Here is a 22,000-nt window from a genome sequence, read left to right on the forward strand (position 1 = left end):
TTTGAGTGTTTTTTTTTTATTTATCAAAATGATATAAACAATGTCAGAGTAGAAAATGAGCAGGGACTAGAACAGCTAGGGCCCATTTACAGTCGCGTCATAGAATCGTGAGAACAATATCGTAACATTACAGTAGTCACTGAATAAAACATAAACAAATAAACATACAAAAAACAAAAACGTGTATTAAACCTTTTTTTTTTTTAATTTCTTTTCAGTGTAGCTACTTCGTTTTGCTTTCAACACTCACATTAATAAGTATTATTATTATTATTATTATAATTAATAATAATAATAATAATAATAATAATAATAATAATAATAATCATCATAATCACCATCATAATCATAATAATAATAATTCATTAATTAATTCATGAATGCCACTCTCGGCCGCCAGGGGACAGTCGAGCTCCGTAGACGTGAGGGCACGCCGCTGGTGATGGAAGCCGCCTGTTGGTGCTGCGCTGGCGGGGCACGATCGGCAGAGGAATGGGGCTGGCTCTTCCCTGACCCTGCGAACAAAAAAGAAAAAAAACAAAAAAACAACAAAACAAAAAACACAACAACCCAGCGACCGAGCGGCAGATCATTTGGAGGGGATGCAAAGGACGACGAAGATGGAATATCGCCCGATCGACGGGATGTTTGATTGTTAGACGTTGAGTTTGTCGGCGCAAAAAAAAAAAAAAAAAAAAAATACATCGGTTTGTACTTTTCGAGCCCGTTCTGCCGATTACACACCCGCAGCGATGCGGAGCGGGAGCACCGTGGCGGCGCTCTGCCTGGCGGGATGGCTGCTTTCCACGGCGGCTGCTAAAACCCCGCAGGAGGACGACGCCACGGAAGGTAAGCGACGTTCCGAGCGTTCGGACCCGCAAAGCAGGAGGGGGGCCGGTCGCCCGGTCTGTTGGCGGACTAGCGTGCTAACTGGCCGGCTAACGGCACCGCTAGCCGCTAGCACTTTAGCCCGTGCGAGGAGGTTTAAAACGCGTCCCCGGTTCAACGTGGTTAATGTTTTCATTTTTTTTTTTTTTTTTTTTTCGTTTTTTTTTTAAATTTTTAAATTTTTTTTTAATTTTCTTTTGAAGCACCATCCCTGAATGTATTGAAGCTGCTGCGACTGCATTCGTGTGTGGTGCGAGTGAATAGTTGATACAGAGGGTTATTGTTGTTGTTGTTCATGGATCACAGTCATATTTATTGTATGTTGCCTATTGTTGGGAAGGTTTTCTTTTTGTTTGTTGTGTATTGACACTTTTTTTTTTTTTTAGAATGTTTTTTTTTTTTATAGTATTTTATATATATATAATATATAGTCATTTCGTCTAAATAAAATCAGAGCTTCTGTGACACCCACACAAACACACACACACACATTGGCGATACACAGTCATCCTGCCAAACTTTCCGTCAGTGAGAGACCTGTTTCCTACCATCTCTATCGTCTGTGTTTCGAAGGAGACAACGGAACAGTGCCGCCCCATGAGCTGGCAACAAGTTAAAGAGTTTCAAGATCAGAATCGGTTTATTTGGCCGGGTACAAGAAATTTTTATTGTTTTGAGTTGGTGCATTGTTGTACTATCAGGCATAAACACACAGACAAGTAGAATTTCCTAAAAAAAAAAAGAAACAAACTGAAAAACCAAAATATGCAAATGTGCAGAATATGCAAGGTGTGCTCTATGTACAAGATAGAATAACGGGCTACAGCACTGACTAAGTGGCAGCAGGGAGGCTGAAGTACTGAGGTATAAATATAGTAGTGAACTTTAGGAGATGTAGCCCATAATACATATATTTTTCCCCTGAACCGGCAATAAGTTAGAGATACTGTCGAGTTAGATCTAGACCTAGTTCCTGGATGTATTTGTGTTTGCAGTTAGGCGGCCTGGGCTGCACACACACACGCACACACACACACACACACACACTTTCAAAGTTTGAAAGTTTGAATGAAACCGGGGTTTTCTGGAACCGCGGTATTCCCGGTCGCTCCAAAACTGCTCTTCATCGCAGATTCCCGGAGAGGCCACGTCCGTGTTATTCACGTCTTGATCCGCCCGCACGCTTCAAAGCAAGAGAACAGTGCAGTTCAGTCGTCTGTGCTTTTTATACGCCGCCGAGGAAAGACCCGCTCTGCTTTCTGAAGCCGCTGTCTACTGCACACGCTTGATGCGTCCGTCGCCTCTGGTCCGGAATGACGCAGGGCTGTAAGCTGGTGTGTGAATGGGGTAGGACTAAAAGTGCAACACGAAGTGAATGGATCGCTGTCTCTTCAGTCTGTTTTTTTTTTTTTTTTTTTTTTTTTTTGGTAGTAGGGAGCTTTGTATGTGCACGTACTTGGTCATCGAGCAGATTCTGGTTCTGTTGGTGCTGGTCAATCAGGGCTCACGTCAAAGGGAGCACGAGAGAGTAGAGCAAAGCAATGTGTCTGTCCATTTCACAAGATAAGGCAACAGTGTGAATAAAAAATGAAAAAGCCTACTTGTTTATGTTTTTGCTTGTGCCTCTCCCCCTCTTACGGGCTTGCCCCAGACTGACCTTCAGTTGCCCCCCCCCCCCACACACACACACACACCCAGGGGGTGTAGTCGGATCAATAGCCAGGATTTCTCCTGGTCCGGTCGAGAGCACGGCTGCATGGAGCCAGAGCCAGACAGACACTCTCCACACAGATATAGATCTCACTCACATTACTGCTGCCCATAATAGGTATGGCTTTACATCTGCACCAATGAAACACTCAAACACTGAAGCCAGACAAGGGCTGCCAGGAATTAAAAAACCCTAACCATGCTGTCACCAGTCAGGACTGAGTGGGGGTGCTGCAAGTTTCCCACACTGGAGGGTTTCTCAAAGGTACCAGTGTGGGAAACTCTCGGGAGAACAACGGAGCGACTAGCGAAGAGGAACTTGGTTCTTGGTTCCTTGGAAGTTGATGGATTTTTTTTTTAGAGTCGTGGCCTCCAGCCTCAGTGATGACGCGATAGTAATTGCTCTGTCCCCTGCTGAGTTAATGAGATTTGTCTTCTAGACTCTAATCTTGCTTTTAATCCAGATTTAAGAAAGTGAAGCTATTGATAGCTCTGCCTATCCCCCCCCTATAATGTAAGGACTTTCCTTTAGAAAACTGACTATGTTTTATGTGTTCACATGTTTATCCCAGGACCCTTACAGTGATTACCAACATTCCTGTTTGTTGTCATTATTTTAGGTTTTAATTGTACTTTAATATTCCATCACAGCTCATTTTTTTGAATCTCATTGAGAGGTGCGATTTTGTTTTGTGGCCATTGCCTCTCATTTCTGAGTTGAAGGGATCCATGGACCAGTGCCATCTTTGTCCTCTATCTGTTATTTATCTTCTTAATTCTTTCAAGCGAGAAGAATTGAAGAATTGTGCTTTGAAAAAAAGGAACACCATTAACGTAAAGTTAATTTTGCAAGTATAACTACCATATGAGAATGGATTTGTCACTGTATTGAGTGAAACAGCACCAACAACTTAATACACTAACAAATCTAAATCTGGGACACAATGTCAGTTTCTGAATATACATTAGACACTCTGCATATCTCGGTAAACAATTACAGCTCGGGCTTTAAGTTAAAATGTCTGAAAAGTTACAAAAAGGATGACACACAGCTACAATACAATCCTCCTGATTCCATTCCCCAGTGTTAGTTATTACGAAACACTATTTTGCAGCTTGTGTCAAGTGGAGGGAATCTTAACTTTAGTGAGAATGTGGGTGGGAATAACTAGACAAAATCTTGCCTGGTGTTGTTGTTTGTTTTTGTCAGTGAAAGTTAATGAAAAGTCTATTCTGTTGTGTTTCAAAGTGAAGTGCTGGCAAGGGAAGGGAAGCTGGTCTAGCTGTTAACAACACAGAGGAAGCATGAGGGAAAAAGACTGAGGCAACATCCATTATATTGACGTGGTTTGGCTTTTAAAAGTCAGACAACAGACTAAGCTATTGTGTGTAAAAGCTTTTTTGGACTACAGTTTTGGTGGATGGTACAATGATACATTATGTTCCTATTATACTGTATACACTCACTGAAAACTTTATTAGGAACACCTGTACACCTTCTTAATTATGCAATTATCGTATCAGTCAATTGTGTGGCAGCAGTGCAATGCATATAATCATGCAGATACGGGTCAGCAGCTTCAGTTAAAGTTCACGTCAACCGTCGGAATGAGGAAAATATGTGATCTCAGTGGTTTCGACCGTGGCATGATCGTTGGTGCCAGACGGGCTGGTTTGAGTGTTTCTGTAACTGCTGATCCCCTCGGATTTTCACACACAGCAGTCTCTAGAGTTTATTTAGAATGGTGCGAAAAAAAACAAAAAACATTCAGTGAGCGGCAGTTCTCTGGATGGGAACGTCTTGTTGATGAGAGAGATCAACGGAGAATGGCCAGACTGGTTGGAGCTGACAGGCTAAGGTCATTCAGATAACGACTCTGTACAATTGTGGTGAGCAGAAATATATCTCAGAATGCACAACACGTGGAACATTGAGACAGATGGGCTACAACAACGGGGACCACGTCGGGTTCCACTTCTGTCAGACAAGAACAGAAAGCTGAGGCTACAGTGGGCACAGGCTCTCCAAAACTGGACCGTTGAAGACTGAAAAAACGCAGCCTGGTCTGATGAATCTCCATTTCTGCTGAGGCACACAGATGGTAGGGTCAGAATTTGGCGTGAACAGCATGAATCCATGGACCCAGCCTGCCTCGTGTCAACAGTTCAGGCTGGTGGCGGTGGTGTAATGAATTTTTTTGGCACACTTTGGCCCAATAATACCAATCAATCATCACTCGAATGCCACAGCCTATCTGAGTATTGTTGCTAAACATCTGCATCCCTTCATGGCCACAATTGACCCATCTTCTAACGGCTACTTCCAGTATGATAATGCACCGTGTCACAAAGCAAAAGTAATCTCAAACTGGTTTCATGACATGACAATGAGTTCAGTGTTCTTCAGTTTCCTTCCCAGTCACCGGATCTGAATCCAACAGAACACCTTTGGGATGTGAAAGAACGGGAGATTCGCAGCATGAATCTGCAGCTGACAGATCAGCAGGAACTGCGTGATGCGATCATGTCAACATGGACAAAAATCTCAAAAGAATGTTTCCAAAATCTTGTGGAATGCATGCCAAGAAGAACTGAAGCTCTTTTGAGAGCAAAGCTACCCAGTATTAGTTTAGTGTTCCTAATAAAGTACTCAGTGAGTGTATTATGATACTCAAATTGCCTTGTGGTAAAGTTTTATTTTGCATAACACGTCATGGTTTTACACACTGAGGAACACATATTTTTGTCAGCATATAGTAAATAACTGAATAAATAAGTCACTAAAGTTTCATGGTATTTATTAATTTTTTTATTTTAATTTTTTTTCAATGGAATTTCACCTACCATTTCACATCAGCATTTAAATTCCACACACCTCCTGCAGCCGTCTTGCATGTAAAAAGAACGTCAATGTATAACTGTCCCAGCAAATGCCACTTAGGGCTGTCCAAAATCTGCACTTTTTCTTATTCACTTCTGGATTGTGTGCGATAGTTCATCGCATTGTGTTATTCATAGAAATAGTGTTAATTTGATGTTCATTGGGCTCACTCTGGGCCTGGCTGTAACTAAAATTGAATGTGACTAATGTTACAAGCGAGTTCTCCCAATAGCCTCCCCACGGTGTAATGAGCATCTGCTTCCTACTCTGCTATTTGGAAACTCCCCAATCCCCTCATCCGCCCAATGGAGGCCTATCATACCATGCATTTTTTGATTGATTCATCTTGGTTCTGTAGCGCAGCATTGCCCTGCCCTGTAATTTGTCACCAATAAGTGTGCAGAGCCAATCACAGACACATTCTTATTCACTCCACCTCGTCTCCTCTTGGTTCGGTCGCTTTCGCCAGATCCACACACACATAAACGCCCAATCGCCACCCTGCTGCTTTGGCTGCTGTCGCCTAGGTAATTGGTCTGAGAGCACAGCATTGGTTGGAGGAAACTCTCTTTGAAGCTCTCCCTCTCCATATGACACACACAGACTCCCAGAGACAGAGAGTTAATGGAGTGAGAGACTACTGAGCGGGGCTTCAACGGAATAGCTCGGAGATCAAGCAGCCATGGCTTTTTGCCTGCCATCCTCCTGTCTCTCATCTGCCTGTGTTTGTACAGGCGCAGTGGAGTCTCCAAGCTTGTTTAACAGTGATGTCAGTGCACAGTGTGATTTATTGGATGAGGATTGGGAGGGGACCATTGCATTTTTGTGTGTTTGTGTGCGTGTGTCTGAGCCCTCCCAGAGGAGTTCTTTTAAAGTGAGCACAGCTGGTACCCCTGACGATGGATCACTGGGAGTTGAACAGGAAGTGAGGTCATCCTTTTCATAGTCCCCGCCCCACCCCACTGCCCCAGCCTCAGAATCTTAGTGCAGTTTTGTGAAAGGGAAAATCCGAGACTGCGACCGTTATGTTGCAAGAAACGGAGGCGTTAAGGTGAAAATGTTGTCCGGAAAGTAATTGCACACTGCGGATCGCAGGGTAGTCATGTGCTGAGTTTGAAATGGACACCTTACCCAGCCAAACTTTACCGCAAAAAAAAAGCACAGTATAACATCCTCTCATTCAAAACTATACTTGTGTGTATGGTTCTCATAGCTAGAGCTTAACACTTGATGGTAAACTCTTTCAGATTGTCAAGTCGGAGTGGTTCTGACCACGGTAGCCCTGGATGGGGGAGGGGTATCTTCTACCTAAGGGCATGTATCTGTTAGCCAGGGTAATAGAGAAAGGAACGTGCTAAAATGTGGTTGCAATGAGTGTGGGGGGAGATTTGAGGGCACGTTTAAGTAGAGGGAATAGGCGTAGACCCCTTTCAACCTTAATTGGCAGGTCGTCGTGGGTCAGTGACTGGTCAAAAATCAAACTGAGCTGTCGGAGGAATAAGCAAAAAAAAAAAAAAATCCTATGCCTTGTTTTAACTTGGTTTTTCTGCACGGGACACCACCAACTCAATTGAGTAGAGTATGCTTAAGTCAAACATTCTGGTATTCGTGCCCTGAAGTGTAAATAAGCTATAAGAACTGCAAAATCAAATATCATAGTAGATTTTGATGAATACCTCCATTTCGGTAATTTGATATTTTTAGCTATGACGATTGGGCCTTTCATAAGATATTTACACACAATACACAGAAATATTTGAGAAACAATCATTCGTAACATCATATAATAATAATAATAATAATAATAATAATAATAATCATATATTGATATATTACCAAGCCCGAAGTATATGTATTTGAGTTTGTTGATTTACATCTTTTTATTGTTATCCTATTTGGTTGCAAAGAATAATATAATGGTGTCTCATCTAGCACAGTCTGTGGCAATGTTTGCTGGAAAAATGTCTGACCCTTTTATCAAATAAGCTTTAAGTTCCTGTTGATTCCTTCTGTGCTTCCACCATCAAATGAGATGTTTATATATACAGTTGTTTTCCGTCTGTCTCAAGGCTTCTTTGAAAGAGGGAAATTGTACATTGTTTTGGACGGGAAGTGCAATTGGCCACAGTCCAGTGAGCAGTCAGGTCGCAATCCTGATTGGTTAGACTCTGTAGTCTAAAGCACGTGCTACTGGAAGTCAACCCACTGGAAGTTAACTGTATTTAAGCGTCCTGTAATGAGGGGATATCAACTCTTTTTGTTTGGTGTCCTCACCTCTCCTCTTGCAATCTCCCAGAAATGCATGAACTGCTTGACACTCGGCCTCTCTCTCCACAGAGGTGACTCTGAAGGTTCACCTGAGCGATGCCAGCACTCAGCAGCCCATGGGCGGCGCCGCCATCGAGCTCTTCTCTAACCACACCTCGATTGCTCTGGAAACCTCGTCAGCTGACGGCAACACCTACCTGCGCTTCCCCTACCGCCTTGGGACGCCGCTGGTCGTCACTGCAACCAAACAGGGCTACGTGCCAAACTCTGCCCCCTGGACACCCTCCAGACTGCCTGGTAGGTGTGTGTGTGTGTGTGTGTGTGTGTGTGTGTGTGTGTGTGTGTGTGTGTGTGTGTGTGTGTGTGTGTGTGTGTGTGTGTGTGTGTGTGTGTGTGTGTGTGTGTGTGTGGTAGAAAAGAAGGGGGAGAGAGAGAGATAGCAAGGGTCACACCAGGTGTGAGCTAATGATGAGTAGAGTGCTCCATTACTAATTTATAACAATAGATGCCAAAACCCAGCAAGGGGCTGCCTGGGCCTCTCTTTCACTAAGACACACACACACACACACTGGCTGTGGCACTGTGTCTGAGCGTTTTGAGGGGAGGTGTGCGGGATGGGGGGGGATTGTTATTATAAGCCAACAGAAAGGCGGCCAATTGGATTAGCACGCTTACCAGCTCTGAACAATAGAGGGGTGGAAGGAAGGAAGGAAGAGGAAAGAAATGAAGTATGCCAGGTCAGACTTCTGTCCTGCACAGTGGACAGAAAAAAAGAAGGGCTTTTAAAAACCAGAATTTAAAAAAATATGTTTTACTGAGATTCTATTGGCTGGTCATGGTCAAGTTGGTTTTAAACTATTCTACATCATTGTGTCAATCATTGTGGTTTCATTTTTGTAGTTTTTATCAGGCGGTCAAAATCATGAAATCTGAGCGTATGATTAATTGTCATACAAATACTAGCAACTTGCCACTTTTATAGTATAAGCTTATAATAGTATAAAAATACATGATAACACATTACCACACACTACCTATTGCAGAAAGGCTATCTATTGACAGTGAAATTCAAAAATTCTGGTAGTCCATTAATATGCCTCGACACAGCTGATGGACAAGGACCTGATTCGCATATTTGTTCCAACAATTCTAGCATTGGTTTAAAGTTTCCCTTAAAATTGGACGGAAACATTGCAGAATATGATGATTTCACCGAATGACTGTGATAGTAATAACTGTGACCACTATTATGTATTATGTATCATCATCTTAATAATAGGCTTTGTGTTTATCTTCCAGTGTTTTCGTCACTCAGTCTAGACCTGTTACCCGAAAGAGCTGCTACTTTGATGGTGTATGATGATGTTGTCCAGATTGTTTCTGGTTTTCAAGGTAAGTGTGTGTTTTATGATTGTGTTATCTATCTATGTATGAAATACTGATGTATTTTAGGCTGCCTCGTCCCAGTCACCTTCCACTCACAAAACAACGACAGAATTGTATCTCCATTTTTATATTTCAATGTATACACGTCGTGCACACACAGACACACACACACAGACAGTCAAACACGTCCTGGGATCATTTTCCTTGTCAGTCGTTGTCAACCCTTTTGTTTAGTAGTATGTAATTATATTAGATAAGGTTTTGTAATTATATTAGATAAGGCTTTGTAATTACGTTAGATAAGGTCTACATTGAGTTCAATTAGTTTCTTTGTCCGCCGGCTCCTTTGTGCTTCCATGACTGACAAGGGAGTCATTTTAAGTCTCGGCAACAATGTCCTGTGACAATGTGCACTGACACAACCGCAGAATTAGCATGTAAAATAATACAACAGCAAGTACACACAGTGCCTCCAACACGTGTCTCAGCTGTTTGTCATGATGTTTTAAATTTGGATGCCCCGGGGAGCGATAAGACGTGGCACGAGGGAAGGGAATAAAATTGGGCAGAACGGGTGTGCGGAGGAGGGCGTGCGCTGTGCAGAGTGGGTTTGGGCGGGACAGCCTAGGAGAAAAGGGGGGAAGGGGGATGGGCAGAGTACTGTCTGACAGAAGGCGTAACAGACGAGGTAAAGAGAAAGCTCAAAGGAGAAAAGAGAACAGGACAGGATGGGGAAAGGGAGGGAGGAGCTTCTTTTGACCAGACTGAGAGACGTCGTCAATCTATGTTGTTGAACTTCCTGACACATAAACTTAAAAATACAATAAAGGGTATTTTTGCACCATTTAGATATGAAAAACCCTGCGGACTCACACACACACACACACACACACACACACACACACAGCTAGGTGGCATCTCTCATTACTCAAGAATGTGCATTGACTACAAAGGAACCATCATGACATCACCTTGCTGAGTCCGACATGAAGGCTGCCTGTGGGTCTACTATATGGCTTTTTATTGGGAGTGGGGAGGTGGAATGGAAGGAGTTGAAAAAGAAAGTAATTGCCCAGTGAAATGATCGTTGCAGGCGGAGGGGGGGCACTGTCTTTGGAGTATTGATCCTGAATCGGCTCCATTAAGCATAATTCGAAGGCCAAGTTATACAGCGGCATTCGGGGGAGTGAAACGTTGCCTTGTAAAGCTGTCCCTGCGGGACATCAGCGAGCAAGTGGTGCCAGAGTATTGCACACGAGTGTTCATTCGCTTTGTGTAATAGGGCTAAATTAGTAGGATGTATGCTTGTCTCGTGTGAAGCCCCGCCGCCGCCCCCCCAACACTGTGGTTTCTAAACTCCTGTGTCGTGCCCTAGGTTCGAGCGGTCGACCCAGGGTTCAGTTTCAGCGCCGAGCCCTGAGCCTCCCTGCCAACACGTCCTACGCCAACCTGACTGCTCTCCTCACCGTGGCCAGCTCCCCCGCGCACATCCAGCACTTCCCCTACCTGCAGGGGCTGGGTGGCAACGGCACGGGTACGACCGACACGCACAGTGGTGTTTGAAGGCCTGGCTTAAACTATGTCAACATGTGTTGTGTGTGTGTGTCTTATGGCAGTGATGATGATTTGTGTTTTTGAAAATGAGAGAGAGGGAGGGAGGGAGGGAGGGAGAGAGGGAGAGAGAGAGAGAGAGAGAGAGAGAGCGAGCACTTATGGAGGGGGTGGGGAGGCCAGAGAAATGTACATCAGAGACACTGCAAGGGAGACGGACGGACGGACACTACCCTGAAGAGGCCTCTCTTTCTGACCTCCTGAAACACAATAACCCCTGTGTGCGCCCCCTGCTCAAGCTTTCACAGTTTCTTGGCCGCGTGCGTGCGTCTAAGTGGGCTTCTTCTTCAGGTCGAATACCCCTTAAAAGAACACCCCCAGCCCCCCGCGCTGTACATTCTCCCCCCGGGCAGGACGAGGACTACTTCACTCACAATGCTTTGTGACACTTCCAACCTCACTCTTCCGGTTTCTGTCCCATTCCTGTTTGCTTCTTTTCCTCTCTCCACTTTGTTATCCTTCCTGGCTGCCTTTCCTTTGACAACTCCCCCCCTTGTGGATGTTCACTGTGCCACCCCCCACACCTTGCTTTCCATTCGATTCACTTGATGCCTTTTCTCTTCTTCACATTATTTAATTCTCTACCACCTTTCACAGGGGCCGAGAACTGGTTTGAGTTGACTCCTGTGGTGGCCATCTCTGTTCACCTCTTGGCCAGTGAGGGAGTGGAGCTGCAAGTGAACGAGCCAATCAGCATCTCTGTACCTCTGCCCGCTGGCTGTGGCCTCAAGGAAAATGATCACATCCCTGCCTGGAGATTCGACCCTCGCTTGGGTAACAGTCACACACACACACACACACACACACACACACACACACACACACAGACACACAAACACACAAACAAACATTTTTTTCTTTAATTGCTTAATTAAATAGTGCTGATTTCAAATGCCCCTGCCATGACCAGGTCTGAATGTTGCTATTGTTGTGTGTGTGTGTGTGTCTGTGTGTGTGTGTGTGTGTGTGTGGTGTGTGTGTGTGTGTGTGTGTGTGTGTGTGCGCGCGCCTGTGTGTATATTGCAAGCGAGAGTTAAAAAAAAAAATAAAAAAATAAAAAAATGTTGGGACTTGCCTAGATTGCAATTTTGTTTGTTGTTTATGAAAAATAATCAAGTAACTTTGTAGCATTAAACACCAACACACTACGAACATAATCACACAAAAGGATACAGCTCAGGCAAAACTTGGAGCGCTGTTTCCCCAGAATGAAAGGAATATAGTGCCCAATTAATCTGCAAATGAGAACAAATATTTCCTGATCACATTCACATCACAAGATTGGGACATGGGTGTGTAATCTCCTGAATACAGTCAAATCAGATCTGGCTCAACTCAGCAACAGCCAGGGTCCCCGTGGTACTGGCTAATAAGATAGGGGTCATTCAAGTCTTTTGAGAACCAGTGATTTCTTCCAGTGCTCTGAAATGTCTGGTTCCAGAATATGGCCACGCCCAGCTCCACTGGCCAAGCTGACAGTCAGTGATTAGGTCATGGGCTGAGTCAAATGTGCCTGCTCTGCAAATCAAAGCTGTTGATGGCTCAAGTAGGTCATCGGTATAAAGCCAGTGGCCAGCTTGACCATTATAACGTTCGTGTAAAACAATCAGTTTTGGCAAATAATTAGAATTTATGTGGGAAAAAGTTTGATGACCCCAGATTACGTTAATACTCTTTGCCTAATCTAAAATAGAATAAGATTTATAACCGACCAATTAATATAGGAAACTCTGAGGTCTTGTGATGCTCGAGCGCCGCTCTCAACTGCCCAGAGTATCAACATCCCAGGAGCTTATAAAAAGGGCTTTGATAAAAGCTGACAGCACACATACACACTTGTAGCCCACGCGCAGCCTGTAGCAGCGAGTATTTCCACAACAGCAGCCATCTCTGGACCCTTCTGCAGGGTTACGTTTCTTAGCAACCTCACAAATAAATAACACAACAAAATGGCCAGGCTCCAAATTCAGTTTCTCCAGTGAGCAGTTAACGGTGTATAAAATTGTGTGTGTGTGTGTGTGTGTGTGTGTGTGTGTGTGTGTGTGTGTGTGTGTGTGTGTGTGTGTGTGTGTGTGTGTGTGTGTGTGTGTGTGTGTGTGTGTGTGTGTGTGTGTGTGTGTGCGCGTCAAGGGAGAGAAGAACTGATCATGTTCTCCTCACAAAGAAGCCAATGTTGGCACTGTTGTTAATGGGAGATGCTCATAAACTTGGTTCAAGCAGATGAAGAATAAAACACACGCCAAACTACTCACTCGTAGAAACCTGTTGGACTTGTCTAACTGACAGTCACTCTCATATTGGTTTGTGTTCTTAGAGCAAAGTCACATGTGGAGCGATCAAGTTTGCATGCTGTGTCTGTCTTCAAGCTCCTTTGTAAGCACACATTGGACGCAGTGAAACTCATTGATCACATTGACACGCATGGATCAAAAGCAAACATAATATGTGTGTTATGACATTGTACATAGATTTGGACCTCTTTGGAATGTATTGTAAGGCAGTGTGGGTGTTTTTAAACACCACTATTAAGCAGGTCGGTCACAGACACAGGCAGTGGAACTGTTTTGGTACGAGAGGGAGCAAGGGTGAATATGGCGACCAAGTACTGGCCATAGTTCTTGGTGTGTGTGTGTGTGTGTGTGTGTGTGTGTGTGTGGGGGGGGGGGGGGGGGGGGGTGATTCTATGAAGGTGCTGAGTCACAGAGACATTCTTTTTTTTTTTTTTCCTCTCTGCCTCACCCCCTCTCTTCTGCACATTGTTTGTGTATCTTTCTGCCCAGCCCTATTCTTTCTCCTCACTTGTTTCCGCCGCATAATGTTTTTTTTCCCCTTTCTCTGTCCCCCTCAGACATTGCTTGTTGGCTTCAACTGGCTTTCCTTCTCTTTTACATTTCCTCCTCCATACAGATGCACACATATAATTGTATGCTCTATTTCGCTATGCGTGGCCTGATCACTTAAAAACAGGAGATCCACAGACCGGGCTGTATATCCTGTTTCCTTCTAGCTCTGATTTACTGCCAGACAGTCATTCAATGCCACAGGCTTTATCGTGGCTCTGCCGATGACACTGTTATGACTGCTATTGTGCTGACGGCGCTCCTCTCCCCGGGCTCCAGTCGACACTTTGCCTGTGCTGCCACCTTGTGGTGAAGTTTGCTGCCAAAAGCTTTTCCTCTTTGTGGATTCAAATACTAGTGATTTGGGGGGGATCTCCATCTATTGCTAGTGAGGAGCTATATTGTTTGTGCCTTTATATCTTACACAAGACAACTGCACTTAGCTCTGTGTAGCTGAACCAGGTGTCGCCAGGTCTATTCTGAGTTAATTGGTTAGCTGTCAAGTGGAAGGTTACTGCAAACTACAGTTTGTCCGGAAAAGGATAATGTGTCTGCTGTCAACATTGCTGTCGCATTGCTGTTTCTCACAAATTAATGGGAACTGTAATTTTTAATGTGTGTGTGTGTGTGTGTGTGTGTGTGTGTGTGTGTGTGTGTGTGTGTGTGTGTGTGTGTGTGTGTGTGTGTGTGTGTGTGTGTGTGTGTGTGTGTGTGTGTGTGTGTGTGTGTCCAGGGGCCTGGTTAAAGAGCAGCCTGGGTTCTGTTCAGAGGGAGGGCCAGCAGCTCAGTTTGACATATATTGCTCCCCAGCTGGGATACTGGGTGGCAGCCATGTCCCCACTGCACTCAGGTGAGAAGCGGCTCACACCCACCCTGCGCTAACGTTAAAATACCTCAACCAAACGATCACTGTTCATCAAAATGGAGGTTTATCCCGATTGTCACATAATTGTAGTAGAGGGACCTCCATTGCAAGCACTGAAAAAAAGGAGCACATTCTCACATACAGTATATAGTTTGTTGCCCTTGTGTATGAGAGTCAGTCAAGCCAAATGTATTTGCAGCCATCTTATTTGCTGTTCTTCTGTTCTTCCGGTGTTACTCCCACAGGCCCCGTGGTGGCAAAAGACATCAGTATGTACCACACTGTGTTCCTGTTGGCCATTCTAGGAGGCATGGCACTCATCCTGCTCTGCCTTCTCTGCCTCCTGCTCTATTACTGCAGGTCCGTGTGTGGGTTTGAACATCTACTATGATGCAGCCATCTTGACTTTTGTCCATTTAGCAATATTTTAAAATCCATAGAGTTCTCTGCTAGAATGCAATTCATTACTAGATTCCCCCCCATGTCACATACAGAAGCATTCATGTTTTTCAGAGTTGAATATAAAAATATGAAATGCTTCAGTGGATTTTTTTTTTTTTTGTTGTAGTTAGTTATTTATTCCATCATACATCTTTTTTTTTCTGAATTTGGACATTGGGTATGTAAAGAGTGGCTGTTAAAAAAGCACAATAGACTGCGTTTTTTTTGTTCATGTGAAGTGCTTTGCCGGGGTGTTAACTCAGAAACTTTTTGTTTCATTCTTATTGTTCACATCAAGCAGAGCCTAAATGTGCGATGCGTTGGTGTACACAAGCATAAATGCTTGCCAAAACAATGGTTGTACGTACTCAAGCCTTGGGACGAATGCTGGGGTAATGGTAGGTTTTATGTCGTTAAGGTGAAAAAGTTTGACTTCAGAACACTTTCATTTTGCACCGCCAAAGTCAATTCATGGTCATTTTCTGCCCTTTTTGGAGTTCTGAAGGAACTTTCATTGTTTGGGAGAAGAATGTACCTTCACAGCCAACCTTATTTGACAAACAAAACTTGTGAAAATGAGTAGGTGATGACACGTTCTCAAAATTTTGATGAACAACTCCCTTAAAGCCATGGCCTGAATGTGAAAGGGGTCAGGTAAACAGAACCGTTAGGAGTGAACACTGGTATTTTAACATTGCTCTTGTTTTCTACTTTGCTACGGTAATGTTTTCTTGTTGTTTGTATGAACACGACGTAGGGTCGCAAAGAGACATTTATACATAAACTTACTGATCCAAACCTCTCTCCTTCTCGCTCCTCTCTGTTCTTTAGGCGGCGTTGTATAAAGCCAAGGGGATCCCACCGAAAATTGGCACTGTCCTCTGGTCTGGATGGCAGTAAAAGAGACCAGGCCACTTCCATGTCTCACCTCAACCTCATGAGCAACGAGGTCTGTCCCTATGACTTTCAGACAGAGGGAGTGGTTCTAACTGTTAAGGCTCCAGTATACTTCATGCAAGATCGAAATTGCCGGACTAGTAGAGCCAGTATGGCGGCTTATATGGTGCCAGTTTTTCTCGTTTCCTTTCAACTTGACAGAGCACAAACTCATCTGCTCCTCCTGCTGGCGTGGAGCCGGTGGCACTGAGTATTCCTGCCTTTGATCGAAACACATCGTCAACTGCAATCGCATGGTCGTTCGTTTTCCATCGTGGATGAAGTACACTGGAGCCTTTAAGGCCGATGGCCCCGTTCACACTCAGGGTTTGCTGTGTTAAGTTAGCAAGCTAGCTAGCTCTCCAATTATAAACAAGAGAGCATAAATCAAGCAAACATAATAACACTATTTACAGCTGACTGCAACCTACGTGCGTTGATTTAAGATAAAATAAAACAAAATAATTACTCCTGTGGGGAAATTCAGGTGCTGTGGGGAAATTCAGGTGTCACAGCAGCAAAAGCAGTGCAAGTCAAGAAAGCAATGAGGATAGGATGGACATAAAAAAAAGTAACAAATCTATCCACAGAGTAGGGATGCACCGAAATTCTGAAAAAATTATTTTGTCGATAGCCGATGCCGATGTTTTCAGACTTCCGCTGAACGCAGCATCACTTCGTTTTCCTAGTTCCCATGAACGCAGCATCACTTCCTGCTTCGAGCGCTGCAGAGAGCTGCATCCGCGTCTTCTAAATTCGATCGCGGATGCCGCCGTAATCTCGGACGGATAAAAAAACCTAAAATGGGTCGCCAAATACACTTTGGTGGCCGTTAATATACCTGGGCAGACCGCCCAAGTAAAATCTATGTGTGGGACACATTGGCTAAACATCGGTGAATGTCATCTTATTTGCCGATAGGCCAATGGCAGTCAACAAAGTGAATATCGGCCGATACCGAGTTACAGCCGATAAATCGTGTATCCCTACCATAGAGTTAACATGGAGTAGCCAATCCTTACTAGTAGTAATAATGAGCCCAATGTGGGCAAATGGCAGTTACTCTAAAGTAAGTAAGTACAGGCTAATGCCTGTATTTTTTGTGGAACAATACATTTTCTGGTTGTGCGGAATTGTTGAAAATACATTGCTTTGATAGCCAAAAGGAGAGAGAGCAGAGGAGAATAGATTTCTCTATTTTGGACCCTCCCCCTCAGAGGTCAACATGGCCATGATATTGCGTGTCAAACTTCACCAAGGTTGAACTCTACTCAAAACTCTGTGATGATTAAGGTCCCTACCAGAGCCGAGTGCGCACTTTGATCATTAAAAAATTGCAATTTATTAAATTTGGTGCAAAACTTTGCTGTCACAAATTCTAGTGTGACTGAGGCCAAACAGTGGACAGAGTTGGCAGTAGTGAGGAATAGTCTATAGTCAGGTTTCACGGATGGTACACGGCTCCTTGCACGTTTAAATATTTTCTTACCCATAGGTGCAGTTGGAGCTGGTTTCCACGGCAACTGAACCTGACATGACCACACCAATGCTAAAGCCGTCGTCCTACGAGCAGTGTGACAGTCGACATCAGCACGACTTCATCTCCCACGGAAAACACAGCCGCTCCTCCCTGGGCAACAATAGCCGGCACGGCTCGTCTCTGGGCAACCTGACCCCTCGTAGCCGGGACTACAGACAGTCTGTGGAGACGTTCCCGCTGAAGATGACCCTCTCCACAGGTACAGACAGAGGCTACCACCAGTCATATACCTCTGTCTCCTCGTCCGCCAACCAGATCTCAGAGGGACTTTCCTCCGCCAATCAGGTCCAGGCATCGGTCAACCAGCTGAGCAACACCGGTGTTAGTGCTTGCATTTCCCCTTCCTCTCCCCCTCACTCTCCCTGTAGAGGAGATGGGGGGGAGTGTAGACCCCCTGACTACCTTTTGTCCCGGTCTGTGGACCACCTGGAGCGCCCGACTTCCGGAGTGCCGCTGCTCTCCCGGCCAGGCCAGCTGCTGTGTTGTGGCTCCGTGGACCTCCTCAGCGGGGGAGAGAGCTACCCGAGGGTGCGTCCCACCCTGGTGATCCCCGCCCACTATATGCGCCTTCCGGGGGAACACCCTCTGTGCGGTCAGGCCCTGCTGCTGCAAACGGACCAGCAGAGTGACCTGGAGACGCTTCAGGCGGAGCTGAATGCCTCACATTCCCAGCAGCCCCTTGGCCAGTCCACCACTAACTGCACCTCCGGTCCCACCAAGCAGGGGGAGGGGGAGGGGCTCACCCTGTCAGAGTCTCTCTCCATTCCGACGGCGCTGGGGGAAACTGCTCTGGTGGAAATAAACAGCGAGGACACCTTACTGGCTGAGAAAACATTAATGGCGCTGCGTGGAGGAAAGCCCCTCCCACACCCGCGGGCCTGGTTCGTCTCATTGGACGGTCGCTCCAACGCTCACATCCGCCACTCCTACATTGACCTGCAGCGGGCCGGGTGCCATAGCGGTACACCGGGCACAGGAGGTCGGCAAGGCCACCGCGGCAGCGGTGGCCGGCACGGCAATGGTAACGATGCCAGTCTGGATTCTGGTGTGGACCTGAATGAGCTGAGGATGGGGCGCAAGGGGAGGGAGGTAGACAGGGAGGAGAGAGAGACAGTTAAAGGCAGGTCAAAGGCCACGCTTCCGCCTGCGGCCTACACCCAGCTGGTGTACGTGGATGATCTGGATGGCGGGGGCAGTGAGGAGGAGACGCCCAAGTGTAGCCCGCAGGAAGGCATTATGGGATGCCTCCCGTCAGATAAGGCACAGGGCCATCAAGGAGAGCTGGGGCAGGGCGACGGAGCAGAGCGAGCACTAGCACAGGAGGAGGTTCCCTCGCCTTCCTCCTCCTCCCCTGCCTCCCCTCCTCCCTTGCCAACGCCAGAAGGTGAGGCCTTCAGAACTCAGCGTGAGCTGCTTTCGGTCTCTCCGGATGATGATGGAGAAGAGAAGAAAAGCCCCTGGCAGAGGAGAGAAGAGCGACCCCTACTGGCCTTTAACCTGAAATGACTCACACCAACTAAGAATCCAATCTATTCAGAACATGGCGTACATGAAGGATTAAGTCCCATTTTCCAACTCCATGAATTCCCCCTTTTTTTATCGAGCACTGACAAAATATAGGCACTCGCAATCTCATCAGTGCACAAGGAGTTGGGACTGTTAAGAAATGTGTGAACTTCCTGGTCCTTGTTATGAAATGACCACTGTAGGATAATACCCCACCACCACCACCACCACCACCACTACCACCACCACACTACATGGACAGACCACTAATCAGGCCTGATATACAGACAGCCTGAATGAGACAAATTGACGTGTGAGGCAAAAAAGCTTTTATTTTATGCACAACAGATATATGCCTTTTTTTTTTTAGTAGCCTTGCAAGCAAAGCAGAGCTGTGTATAGGATAGTGGAAGGGTGGTCATAACAAAATAGACTACAGGAATCTTTTTATTGAGCCATATCGGCCTCCTTCCACTGAACCTCAAGTGCTGGCTGAATGAGAGCAGGAGAGCGTCACGATGGAAGCGGAGCTTTCCGAACGATCTACTCTATTACATACAGATGTAATAGCTGTTGAAGCTGTTTACCAGATGGATGTTTTCATGTTGCTAGAATCAAATTAAGCCAATCAACGTGCCCCCTTCATTTACGAGAAATGGGCTTGCAATCTTTTATTGTCAGCGAGGTTTGACAGGGCTGATACCCGACACAGCCGCCAATTTACCTGCACTGGGCTGGTGGTTGCGTGTTCTCTTCAGACCTGTGATGTCAATACAAAACTTAAGAGAAAAAAAAATAATAATAATTCCTTAAGCCTCACCAAAGTTAAATCATATAATGTGACACACCACTATGGTAGTGAGAAAGGATAAGATACCACTATGACAGCTTCAGTCAAAAGCTAGGTTTTGTATTTTATTTTATTATTTTTTTTTTTTTAATTGTTGAACCACTGACTCTGGCATACTATGGTCAGAAGGCTATGCATCACTTTTATACAGTTGCTTGAGATGCCTTTTTGTAGTTGTAATTATACTATTATTTTAATTGCCAACATGAAGTATTGACATTTTTTTATTTTTATTTTATTTTTTATGTTGTTTTATAAATATGTTAAGCACTATCTTTCACCTGCCTTGTTATTAGAGCTACAGACGTGCAGATGTTTCACCTGAAGCCACACTTTTTCTTGGCGTAGTTCAACACAATTTCGCTATTTTGTCATTTACCAAGTGCCTTTGACAAGCCTAACATCTGTTCAAACAATTTGCCATATTTATTTCTCACCCTCCTTTGCCTTCAGCTTCTCTGCTACCTCATCCCCACCCAACAAACCAACCAACCAACCTTCTATTCCTTCCTATGAAAGAAGCATGCAGTAAACCTCCTATCTCTAGTTCATAAGCTACACTCCAAATATTAAACAGGACTTCTGGCAAGCTAAATTTTGCAGAAAGACCTCAGCATTAATGAGTGAGAAATTATGAACATAGTTAAAGCAATTACACATTTCATATTTTGAGTGTGGTGCGGAATGAAGAATCACTTTATTAATCCCCGTGGCGAAATGCGTCTTCTGCATTTTTACCCATCCTAGCTATTTAGGAGCGGTGGGCAGCCACAGCACGGTGCTCTGGGCCAACTCCAGATCTTGACCAATGGCGTGGTCAAGGGCATCGGCAGGAGTGTGTGTCGTGCATGTCTTTAAGTGTGGGAGGAGCCCCACGGGAACCTTGGGAGAACACGCAGACTCGCACACAAGACAGGCCGGGTCGGGATCGAACCAAGAGGCAGCAGTGCTAACCACTGAGCCACCATGCAACCATGAGGAATCACGCGAGATACAATGGTTTGATGTGAAGAAAATGAACTGCAGGTCGTGCTTGTGTCATTTACGTTTCCGTTCCGTCTGTGCTTGAATTAATGTGGGCCGCAGTGGTAACTTCACTATTTTTTTCAACCCAGCCTTATGTGTATATTTGTCAATTTCCATTTCTCTGTCTAGTCAGAATAATGTGAGCCTGTGCTGTGAATGACACCCTTTTCTTATTTTCTGTTATGCCTGAGCAACCACCAATACAAAAGTCGAGTTGCACTATATTTTACTGTATACAACACCCTGTGCGTCTATTGGTTGTTTGCGTTATATCCGAAGCCTATTATTCTAAATAAACAACCAATCTTGTTTGTTGTGTGTATTTTTGTTTTTTTGTTTTTTTTTAACAAAATGTGAAAAATACTTTGCAGCATTCCAGTTTCAAGTCAGTGCTGTTCATCTGAGGTGTAGGAGGCAACAATCTGGGAGGTGGACCTTCTAATAGTCCCGTTTTATGTCCTATTTACTCGCCAGAATTCCATCATATGAGATCAGTCTAAATTATTATTATTTTTAGGCAACGTGTACAATATAATCCATCTGTCGCAGACTAAAGACCCAGACTTAAGACTCTCTTCAGGCTTAACCTGGACCCTACTTGTACTGACTGACCTGTCAACCCCATTACAAGGTACAAGTAAAAATGACAGGTATGTACCACTAAATCCACAGTACAAAACATGCAAATATACAAAAGTGTAACAGGATAAAATGTGTACATGTACGAATGTGTTATAGATACTTTAGACTGGAGGGAAATTGCAGTAACATCAGAACAATAGGCTCATACCCTTACACTGTCAAAAATAGGGAATTGCGCAAGTTTGAATACCCACACACACACACACACATTCAAACCACCTGCCTAATGTTGTGTAGCTCCCCCTCGTGCCGCCAAAACAGCTCTGACCCGTCGAGTCACGGACTCCACAAGACCTCTGAAGGTGTCCTGTGGTGTCTGGCACCAAGACGTTAGCAGCAGATCCTTTGAGTCCTGTAAGTTTTGAGGTGGGGCCTCCATGGATCTGGCTTGTTGTTCCAGCACTTCCCACAGATGCTCCATCGGATTGAGGTCTGGGGAGGCCAAGTCGACACCTTGAACTCTTTATGTTCCTAAAACTATTCCTGAACATTTTTTTGCAGTGTGGCAGGGTGCATTGTCCTGCTGAAAGCGGCCACTGCCATCAGGCAATAATATTGTTGCCATTGATGGGTGTACTTGGTCTGCAACAATGTTTAGGTAGGCTGAACG

The 22,000-nt window shown here is 44.9% G+C and overlaps 1 protein-coding gene across 1 annotated transcript; it reads left to right on the forward strand.

The window, feature by feature from the left end:
* The first annotated feature begins 489 nt into the window (after positions 1-489).
* On the forward strand, positions 490-21,041 carry fam171a1 (family with sequence similarity 171 member A1). The gene is made up of 9 exons (XM_080005353.1): positions 490-849; positions 7,817-8,044; positions 9,047-9,139; positions 10,509-10,667; positions 11,342-11,518; positions 14,318-14,434; positions 14,695-14,809; positions 15,722-15,839; positions 17,322-21,041. Exons 1-9 carry the CDS (start codon positions 753-755, stop codon positions 18,870-18,872), a joined length of 2,655 nt encoding a protein of 884 aa, XP_079861479.1. The 5' UTR covers positions 490-752; the 3' UTR covers positions 18,873-21,041.
* Positions 21,042-22,000: the final 959 nt, after the last annotated feature.

This window comes from Zeus faber (genome assembly GCF_960531495.2).
Source record: "Zeus faber genome assembly, chromosome: 8".
Classification (NCBI taxonomy): domain Eukaryota; kingdom Metazoa; phylum Chordata; class Actinopteri; order Zeiformes; family Zeidae; genus Zeus; species Zeus faber.

What these genes read in the sequence shown, in the direction of transcription:
- fam171a1 (XM_080005353.1), top strand. Translation starts at nt 753, where the DNA reads ATGCGGAGCGGGAGCACCGTGGCGGCGCTCTGCCTGGCGGGATGGCTG. An exon ending in GGAGGACGACGCCACGGAAG is followed by an intron (nt 850 to 7,816) that starts GTAAGCGACGTT and finishes CTCTCTCCACAG; the next exon opens with AGGTGACTCTGAAGGTTCAC. An exon ending in GCTGGGTGGCAACGGCACGG is followed by an intron (nt 10,668 to 11,341) that starts GTACGACCGACA and finishes CACCTTTCACAG; the next exon opens with GGGCCGAGAACTGGTTTGAG.